The 9899-nt window shown below is 42.9% G+C and overlaps 1 protein-coding gene across 3 annotated transcripts in view; it reads left to right on the top strand.

The window, feature by feature from the left end:
- Window positions 1–9849, top strand: part of srgap2 (SLIT-ROBO Rho GTPase activating protein 2) — a 55356-nt gene extending 45507 nt beyond the window's left edge. For 2 of the 3 annotated variants that reach the window (XM_014334352.2, XM_005924691.3), the window contains exons 13-23: window positions 634–694; window positions 905–982; window positions 1089–1223; window positions 1309–1414; window positions 3812–4036; window positions 4765–4844; window positions 5169–5367; window positions 6102–6239; window positions 6358–6574; window positions 6672–6782; window positions 6878–9849. In XM_014334352.2, the coding sequence (XP_014189838.1) occupies window positions 634–694; window positions 905–982; window positions 1089–1223; window positions 1309–1414; window positions 3812–4036; window positions 4765–4844; window positions 5169–5367; window positions 6102–6239; window positions 6358–6574; window positions 6672–6782; window positions 6878–7408 (1881 nt within the window). In that variant the 3' untranslated portion in view covers window positions 7409–9849. The remainder of the gene's footprint in view (window positions 1–633; window positions 695–904; window positions 983–1088; window positions 1224–1308; window positions 1415–3811; window positions 4037–4764; window positions 4845–5168; window positions 5368–6101; window positions 6240–6357; window positions 6575–6671; window positions 6783–6877) is intronic. The other variant, XM_005924692.3, reaches the window with a different exon arrangement.
- Window positions 9850–9899: the final 50 nt, after the last annotated feature.

Raw genomic sequence — 9899 nt, 5'->3', positions numbered from 1 at the left:
TGTGTGTGTGTGTGTGTGTGTGGCTTCTCAGTCAGAGCCACTGCAGCTTTGTTTTTAACTCAGGCCACGTGATTTCTCACAACATCCTCCTCCCATACGGTGAATTTGTACCTATTATTTGTATCGTATTACTCATTTTAATGTAACCCGATATAGCAATGCACAATCGTACATGTCTGCTTCTACAGTTGCATCTGTAGTAGCTGATCAGCAGGCAACCTTTTCATGAGAGAATCTGGTGTTTGTAGCTCCCCCTTGTGGTTGTGTTTGTTTTAAGCGCTGGCTTAAAATGTAATCCCAGTAATTGTTCATTTTAAATTATATCTAAAAAAAAAAAAAAACATAACTGTGATGAAATATCTTTATATTCTGAGCATGTACTGTCTAATATGGATTCCTTGGACTCACTGCCAGAGATTTTTTTGGAATCCCCAAACAAACAAAGGGAAAAGGAAAAGGTGCTGTCTCCTAGCAACAGCTGGGAACCCAGTGCCCACTGTCCTTCCCCCATGTCTGATACCCGTTCCTTCTAAATGTGTGCACCCATGCATGTGCATTTGCAGACATGTCAGAAGAAAGAAATGTGCCGTTTTCTTCCTCTGACAGGAGTAACTCTTTTCCCTCTTATTGCAGGAGTCGGGCGAAACCATTCCCCTGATGGTTGAGAGCTGCATCCGCTTCATCAGTCGCCATGGTGAGGAAATTCTGCGGTGAAGTGATAGGTTTAGGATCAGCTTTTTTCTCTCTGCTGATTGGTTAAACTACTACAAATGCGATTGGTTCTGGATCTCTTTGAACTGGAAAAAATGTATCAGAATTCTTCTCTCTAATTTCAGATTTGTGAATCTCTGAAATTGAACAAGGGAATTGATATTGACTTGTGTGTGGTTGTGAATGTGTGTAGGTCTGCAGCATGAGGGAATCTTCAGAGTGTCAGGCTCACAAGTGGAAGTCAATGACATCAAGAATGCTTTTGAGAGAGGTAACACTGTCCTGCAGGAAAAACAAGCATTTCCCCTCTGTTGTGTTTATCTAGCGCGTTATTATCCGTTGTGTCCCACGGTCCCTCCTCTTCTCATCCGGTGTAGGTGAGGACCCGCTCGCAGGGGACCAAAATGACCATGACATGGACTCAATTGCTGGTGTGCTCAAGCTTTACTTTAGAGGCCTGGATCACGCCCTCTTCCCTAAAGAAGTCTTCCATGACCTCATATCCTGTGTCTGTAAGTGTTACTTCCTTTTGCCTGTTTGTGTGTTTATGAATTTGAGAGTGTGAGTAATCTCATGGGGGTTCATTTTCATTTTCAGCAATGGAGAGCCTCACAGAGCGGGCAGTTCATATTAAGAAGGTTTTGCAGTCCCTACCAAGTAAAACCCTCATCGTCATGAGATACCTTTTTGCCTTCCTCAACCAGTGAGTACCAGAGCGCTCAGAGGCCAGATGTTTGGGATTAAGCTATAGATGTATCACTAACTACAATTTTGAACATAGATGGTGTGTATTAATGTGGTAGCACAGTCTAGTGTAACGCTTTGTTGGGAAACATACTGGGCCACACCTTTTAATCTTTGAATTCAGGTGTTTTCACTTCCTGTGTCGCACATAACCTGCTCCTGCTCTTTGACACAGTAGGAACAGTGGATTCACTAATCTTAAAACAAACAGCACAAAAGTAGGCATGCAAACCTATCACACAGCTACTGCTAATAATTAAATGTCATCAAACTGTTGATTTGGACAACAGAGTTCAAAATGTATGTATAAAAATGTAAGTAATTCACTGAATCTTCATTCATGAAGAAATATACTTTCAGTATCAATCAATGTAGAAAGAGTCCACAGAGCAGAAGTCTAAAGGAAGTATGGTTAAAAACAATATCTACTACATAAAATCTAAAACTTGCTTAACCACGTGTAAAGGTCACTATAAGCAGCCCTATTCTGATCCACTTGACCTATACTTTTTTCCTGGGCCCCCTTTTGTTTTACAAGAAAAGTGTTTGCTCCCCCCCCACACACACAAACACATCCTCCAACCACACACGCCCATATTTTGTTTTCAAACTTCATTGCGGTTTATTTCACACCTCAAACATTTAGTAAACAATTAAGCAAATACAAGTAAACTGCAATAAATTACAGGCAGCAATATAATAAACTAACTCTTTTAGACTACGTCCGCACCTACACGGGTATTTTTGAAAACACAGCTGTTTCGTCCGCACGTAAACGGCGTTTCGAATCACCGAAAACTGAGATTTTTTTTAAAACTCCTTTTTTGCGTTTACGTGTGGACGAGGAAGACAGAGTTCGTCACGCAACGTTAAAGGTATGTGCCTTTGATCATGTCACGCTGTGCGCACGTTATTGTTTACATGAGATGAATTGCAGAATGATAGAGACAAAATACTGTTAATCTGACTGTCTTCAGGTTTTACACGCTTACATACACACACGCAGTTGCTGTCCCTCTATTTAGAAAGGCAGAGGCGTTGCGGTGTGATTATTTTACATGTAGTTGCTTTTTTCCTGTGTAATAATATTCAACATTGCTATCAATACATTTCTCAAAAAATGCCTCTCTGTGCAAAATGGGTTTAAAAACATAAACAGCTGTGGGATACTGTTTGTCCGTGATTTGAACCGGGGGAACAAATCGTGGCAGGATCAGCCTGATGTTATTTGTATCCCGCTGTAACTTTAATGTATAAAGAGCTAACATCTCCAAAATGTCAGGAGTAGTTATTTATTACAAGAAGTGTAATAAATCACTTCTTGTAATAGTTTGTAATTACAAATCACGGACTGTTTGTCCGTGATTTGGAGAGCCCAGCGCTGCTCCCGATGCAAGGGAAACTAATTCTGTCGCAGAGACCTACCTCGGCAAAGGAAAGATATGCTTCACCATATCTTCTAGTCTTTGGCTTGGAATGAAGTTGGTTTGGAAACATATTCGGCGATGCTTCATCTCCAGCTTTGCGTTTGAGTGGGAGCCCCGTCACAAAACCAGTCAATGATGTCCAAGGGTTCTTTTTTTTTGTTTTTTTTGTTTGTTTTTTTTGCGGGCCCCACACTTTGGGAATCTCTGACCTATAGTCACTTGATTATTTGGTAAACATCCGATTTTATATGGCCATCTCACACAGAATCAAAACATCCTTCAACTTTCATGGAAAGTCAAGTTCGGGGTCATAAAAGTCCACAAAAGAAACTATAACAAGCCCTTTATTACTCAAGAAACTGTAAGCCTTCCTCTCTGTGAAATTAATTAATTTCCTCCATTGAGTTTATTTTAGTAGTTCAATATTCTGAAATGGACTCAGTTTCATCACACGAGCCAAAAATCCAATCTCTTTAAAAAAAAAAAAGTGAAGGGCAAACAAAAAAGCTTTTTTAACAAAGGTACTAATCTTGTATCAGTTCAAAGAAATATTAAACTAAGAGCAAGACCACAAAAAAACTGTCTGAGTGCATGTACGGCACGCAGAGACGCAATCCATTCTGTCCAGTCCGTCCTTAAAAGCCGTGACTAAACCCTTCAGTTAAAGGGAGAAAGGGTAAAAAGCAATATGGTGTGGGAGACGTGACATTTGAGCCTCATGGGTAAACCAAGTGGTCCCAGACAGCTCATGTGGAGAAGGGGAGTTTCTTTTACGTGAGTGATTTACAGTCACCCCCTAAACTCCTGCTTCTTCGCACTCACTGAAACGCGCACACACATCGTCGGAGTCTCTCCATCACCAGGTTATAAATGACTTGTCATGGTTGTTTGGGTTTATATGTTGAGACTCTGCTTTCTCTTCTGCCCAGCCTGTCTCAGTACAGCGAGGAAAACATGATGGACCCCTACAACCTGGCAATCTGTTTTGGCCCCACCCTGATGTCTGTCCCAGAGGGTCATGACCAGGTTTCTTGCCAGGCCCATGTCAACGAACTCATTAAAACTATCATCATCCACCATGACACCATCTTTCCTGGACCGCAAGACCTGCAAGGCCCCATCTACACTATTCCTGGAGTTGGAGATGACTTCTGGTGAGGCTTGGGGAAGAAACCCCATAAATCACAATGGGATGAAACTTAAATTGCTAAAGCTTCTTGAAGCTAACTGGATATATCTTCCAATTGTTTTTCAAACTGCTGTAGAAGGGACTTAGAGATGATGAGTAGGCCAGAAATGGGGAGTGGGGGTTGATTTAGAGGCTGCCGGGGAGTGATGGAGGCTCAGCTTGTCTGCCCTACTCTGGGTAAGGGGCCACGAGGATCAGCTTACCCTCTGTCACACTAAAGATTAAAGCCCCGCCTAACCACAGAGCACAGCGTGTACACACTCACACACCACAACGCACACAATGGTTACTTTCAGTTTTACTATAATGACAAGCCCGGGCACCAGTTATTATGATTGCTGGCAGTCATTCCGGTTGTACAGACTGTATGTCACACAAAGTATGGTGACTACATTCACGCTAGCATATGCTAACTTTATTTGACTTGATGTCATTCCAGCAGTCTGTGTTTTTCTGTTACATTCAATTCACCAACCTTCCAAAACAAATTTGTTTTTGATGGCAGGCAGCTCAGAATGGGTGAACACCACGTTAAGCACTATGTAGAACCTGTCTAACCTTAAAAGGCTCTATATAACTGCAGACCACAACTTGGTCTGCAGTTATAACTTGGTGCAGGATTTTGAGCTCAGATTGTGAGTTATCAGAGAAGTATGGCATCCTCTAACTCCTGCTGCCCTCCATTTACTGTAGTGACAGTCAACACTGTGAGCCCCCTCTTGTGGAAGAGCCAGCACCTGACACTGTCTCTGTCAGCCATAACAGCGAAGATGGTAAGTAACATACAAAATTAACTACATGCACTGTATGTGCTTTATATACTGGCTTGTTTTTCATTAGTTTAGGACATCTCATGCTTTCCTAACCATTTACTGTGGCTTAAATTTTTTTGTGCAAGCTCACATCTTGCTCCCATTAATCTGTTTTGTTATTGCGCAGCAATTTTTAACGTGATTGCAGTCACTGAATGAAACAGCACTAACCTGCCATGCGCTAATCAGGCTTCCTCTCTCCTACACCTCTCTATTCCCTCATTTTTGCGGCTCCTCTGCTCCTCTGCCACGTCCCCTGTCTCTCCGCCGTTCTCTGAATCTCAGGCTCCTTGGCTGTTTCAGAGTCTGATCCAATCGAAGCCATCGCTAGGTTTGATTATACAGGCCGGACCGGTCGGGAGCTGTCATTCAAGAAAGGTGCCTCTCTGCTTCTGTACCACCGAGCCTCTGATGACTGGTGGGAGGGACGACACAATGGAGTGGATGGACTGGTGCCACACCAGTATATTGTGGTCCAAGACACGTAAGATCTGTTCTAGTAATTAATCTCAATATAAGCGTCATACATTTTAAGAGGCTGACTTTTGTATTCATTAAATTAGATGTTACTTTAAAATTTTTGTCTGATATGAATGTTGGTTATAATAATAATATTTTACCCAGAGAACAAAGAGGCCTCTGTCAAAAGCATAAACTGGAATGATGTCAAACACTGACCATGAGTAAATACAGAAACTAGTCCAGTGGAAATCCCCGTTGCTAAGGAAGTGCAGTCATACAGACTGCATATCATAGCAGATCAATTTCCTCTTCAGCTTAGCCTCTTGTTTAAACAAGCATGCAGAGTGGCTTGTTGCGTTAGTGTAAGGATTTTCCCTCCCTGCTACCCAAGCACAAAAATCTGAACCTCATGTTCACTTTGCTGTTGCTAACTGTTCTGCAACTGCATTGCAAATGACTACAATGAGATCTGGGATTTATACAGAGAAATACCTTATTTCTTTTGTACAAGTATAAATGTAAGAGTAGGTCAAGGCAGATTTATATTATTTATTTAATGCAGCTAAGACTGTTTTTTTTTTTTTTGACTGCTCGTGGTTCGCGTGGAAGTAAAGAGCAGCTGCTATATAGCTTTAAAATAAGCTTTTTCTTGCAGATGTGTCAGTGTGCGTTATATTCTCTGCTTTGTAGGTTTGATGCAAGGCAGAGGCAGAGCGGGAGTAACGCGATTTTGCTGTGTTTCTTTTTTCCCTCCAGGTCTGATGTGGGGCGAGGAAGTCCAAAGCCGGACTTGGACAGCAGGGATCTGCTGGAGGATAGAGTACCCACTCGAGTCAGTGCTGCCTCTCCTACAGGAGCTCATGTAGCTGACATCTATCTGGCCAACCTGAACAAGTGTGTATCGTGTGCAGATATGTCTCAAAATATATACGTTTATATACGCTCCATGAACATTTCCTAATGATTCACAATAGTATAGAAAAGAAATGAGTAAAACATTTGTGTTATTCAGGCTGAGGAAACGGCCGGAGCCTGGGAACATCAGAAGAACGCTCCGCTCAGAGAGCGACAGCACAAGTCCAGGAACCAGCGGAGGCGGGGGAGGAGGAGTGAGGACCGCTTCTCTTCCTGTTGGCGGCGCTCTTGTAAAAGAAACCGGGGACAAGCGACCCGTGAGCGCTCATAGCATCCTCAACTCAGTTACTCGCCACTCCTCACTCAAGACCAAGGTACTGTAACTGGATCTCCTTTTGTATGCAGACATGGAGTGACTGCACTATTGCTGTCTGGGAAAACATTTAATTGAGGCCATTGTGCCGCTTTTAGGTGGAGAGTCCACAGTTGCGGAAGACGACTACAGCAGGGCGCTCCAAGAGCTTCAGCAACCACAGACCACTGGACCCTGAAGTCATAGCCCAGGTGGATCCCCTCTCACAGGTACTGCTTTCATTTCAGCTTCAAGTTTAAACATCTGGAACATTTCAGCTTTCTGTCTGTGTGTGTTTACTTTATGTCTGATTCCTTCATTACAGGACATTGAAACAACCTTAAATGAGTTCAGTAAGTTGGAAAGACAGAGCACCCCGAAACATACACATACCCCTGACGTGGTGCTGGACACCCTGGAGCAGCTGAAAAGCGGAGGAGGAGCTTCAGAGCCCTCTAGTCCACTCCACTCCCGTCTGCTGCGGGACAATGAGGGAGGCTCACACGCCCATTCACTCCAGCGCAGCGCCTCCTCAGCTAGCGACGTGCCCTCCTCCTTCCGCCCTGCCAAGAGCCAGCCACGGAGCCCCCTGCCCTCTGCCACGTCCCCGTCTTTGTCCACCTCTCACTCCTCATCCCTATCTTCCTTCAGAGAGTCGCGCCCGCCAGCAACAAGGCCCAAGCCGGTGGTGTTCCCAAAGGGTGGAGGAGGTAGCGGCAGTCCAGCAATGGGCTCCCCAACCTCCACTGTTCCCCCTACGCCTCCTCCTCCACCTGCAGGCCACACACACTCTCTCCCCCACACGCCTCCCCCTCCCCCTCCATCCCAGTCTAATGATAAATCTTGCCCTGCTTAAGTCCCAAAATGGAAATCCTGATTCTTGCAAACTCTTAAGATTCTTGCAGCTCTTCTGTCAGGTGCCAAAAGCGCTTCGCTTGTTACACATAGGACCCGTAACCCAATTCTCACATGTAGCATTCACTACTTGGAGACCAGATGAGTTCCTTATGATGCCATGTTCAATTTAGTGTCAAGTTTTTAATCTGCCCTCTCCTGCCAGCTCTGCTTTACTACAGCTCAACTATCACTGATAAAGCAAAAGACACTTCTTCTCTCTTTTTTTCCTTCTTGCCACCACAGAGATTCCAGACTTTGCTGGATTTTCCAATCTTGTACAGGGGAGCAGGACTCAGGGTGGACTCATACAGGCCCTGGAGCTTGCATACACTAGTTTGCGTTGTATGAAATTCCATTTGAGTGGGCGTGCAAGAGTGTTACTTGCCTTTTATACACAGATTTATGTGAGGAATAAAAAGCACTGTTTTTTTAATTTGTTTGGTTTTTTGTATAGTAGATACGACAGCGTTTTTTATCTTTTTAATGACCCCGTGACTAGCAGACCAGATTTCAGAGAACAGACTGTGAAATGCTAACCTCTAACTCACACACTGACCTGCTGCTTCAGAAGTGGAAAGCTGGAGGTAAAGGCAGACTTTTGGGATGATAACAAAAAGAAAAGAAAACTGGTCCAAATACCTGTGCAAGTCATATGATGGAGAGCTTTACTTTGCCTTTTTCCTTCAGTGTTCAATATCATTTTGAAATATTCTTATTTTTTAATATTTCTTTTTTTGTATTCGCACCACAACAGGAGCATAAAATAACATGGCCAACAATAATTTTAAGTCTACGTAAAGCAATACAAATGCTAAACCCTGGTAGTTTGTGGCATTATGTGCTGCTCGTCTCCTGCAGCTCGGTTTTGTGTGTAGGGGACCACTGAAGACCCAGCATTTTCCTATGTAGTGTTGGACTGTACATGCAAACGTACGTTTTCTTTAAACGTATGTGCGTGGCAGTGCTTTTGTTTTGTGGCAGCTAAACCCCTTTCAGGTTTTCCTTGCATGCTGGGGGCCGCTGACTGCAGCCACTGCAGCAGCAGCTGTCCGAGTCCAACTCCAAACAGAGCTACATTTTGCTCCTTTTAATGACATCCTTCAAACATAGCCGTAAAAAAAAGGAGTTTTGATTATTCTAACAGTGTGTATGTATATTTAATAATCACAATGATAACTGGAAGCACGGAGCTGAGATTCCTCCTGAGTGTGTTTATATAAAAGCACAACCAACCACCTCATCGAATACGTTCTTAAGCAAAGTTTGTTTATATTCTCATTTGGGTTTTGTTTTTTTTTTGTTGGGTTTTTTATGCTCAGAATTTGTAAATTGTGGAGTTTTGTAGCCACCTGGGTAAATGCACATGCGTGCTCCTGTGTCAGGCACGCATTGGCAGAGTATGTATGCACCTCACCCAGCCCTTGCCTAAGCAAAAATGGATGCCAACCAACAGCGACTGCCTGGAGACACACAAAGTTCTCCGGTGTTTTGGAGTGCTGGCCGCCTAAGCGCTGAACAAATATGCACTGTATAAATGTCACCAGATAAAAAGCGTACAGGGATACTTAAAATGTCTTCGTTTGCCAGTTGTCTTCACCCAGATCCAAGAAAGAAAGCCTTTTTTTGTAACCGTGTTGAACAAATGCTAAACTCACATTACCCAGCACATAGTGCACTCATGGATGCTCTCTCTCTCCCAGGCAATGATTTGTTAGTGTTAAGGTTTATTTTTAATCACTGTATACTGATTGTGTGTTACCTGGTGTATTTGTGTTGCTCTTACCTCATCATGAGAACTGGAGGGATTGTGCGCGCGTGCATGTGTGTTCGTGTGTGTGGTTGTGGTGCAGAAACATGAAATGACATTGTCGGCACAAACACTCTCGCACATACACACCATGCATGTGGGTGGTTGGTGTGTTTTGTCCCAGTTGTGCTGTCCAAAGGGAACTGGGAGCCTCTTTTGATCTCAAATCAATCATCGTGCACTTGAACAACTTGGCTTGCATGTGGACTAACTGTGTGGGGATGATAATGTAGGCGTTGAATATTGTTACATATGCATTTTTGTGTCAGTTTGAAAATGGCAGAACTTAAAAACAAAACAAAAAAAAAGACCGTAATGTCAAATCTATTTATAGTTGTCTCTGTATTACTGGAGAATCCTGTGTTCAGATTTACTTTGTAAATACAATGTTGTACATTACAGAGGTACACTCTTTTTTTGGTACAATATTGTACAGTAATAGCAATAGTAGTTTAATCAAATAGGCCTTATATAATATTCCACGTGTAGTTCTTGTTGTAGATCTGCTTTTTTGTTCTTTTGTTTTTTTTAATAAACATTGCTTGCTATAAAGATTCTTGATTTGTTTGTAACAATAAATTGACAACATGAAACTCCCAGGAAGTCGTTCTTTAAAACGTTATTTCCAATTTTATGTCTGTCC

The sequence above is a fragment of the Haplochromis burtoni genome, unplaced genomic scaffold, assembly GCF_018398535.1.
Source record: "Haplochromis burtoni strain Fernald_Lab_line unplaced genomic scaffold, NCSU_Asbu1 Contig_79, whole genome shotgun sequence".
Classification (NCBI taxonomy): Eukaryota; Metazoa; Chordata; class Actinopteri; order Cichliformes; family Cichlidae; genus Haplochromis; species Haplochromis burtoni.
The sequence above is the reverse complement of the archived record's forward strand: the minus strand, read 5'-3'. Positions and strand labels throughout refer to the sequence as shown.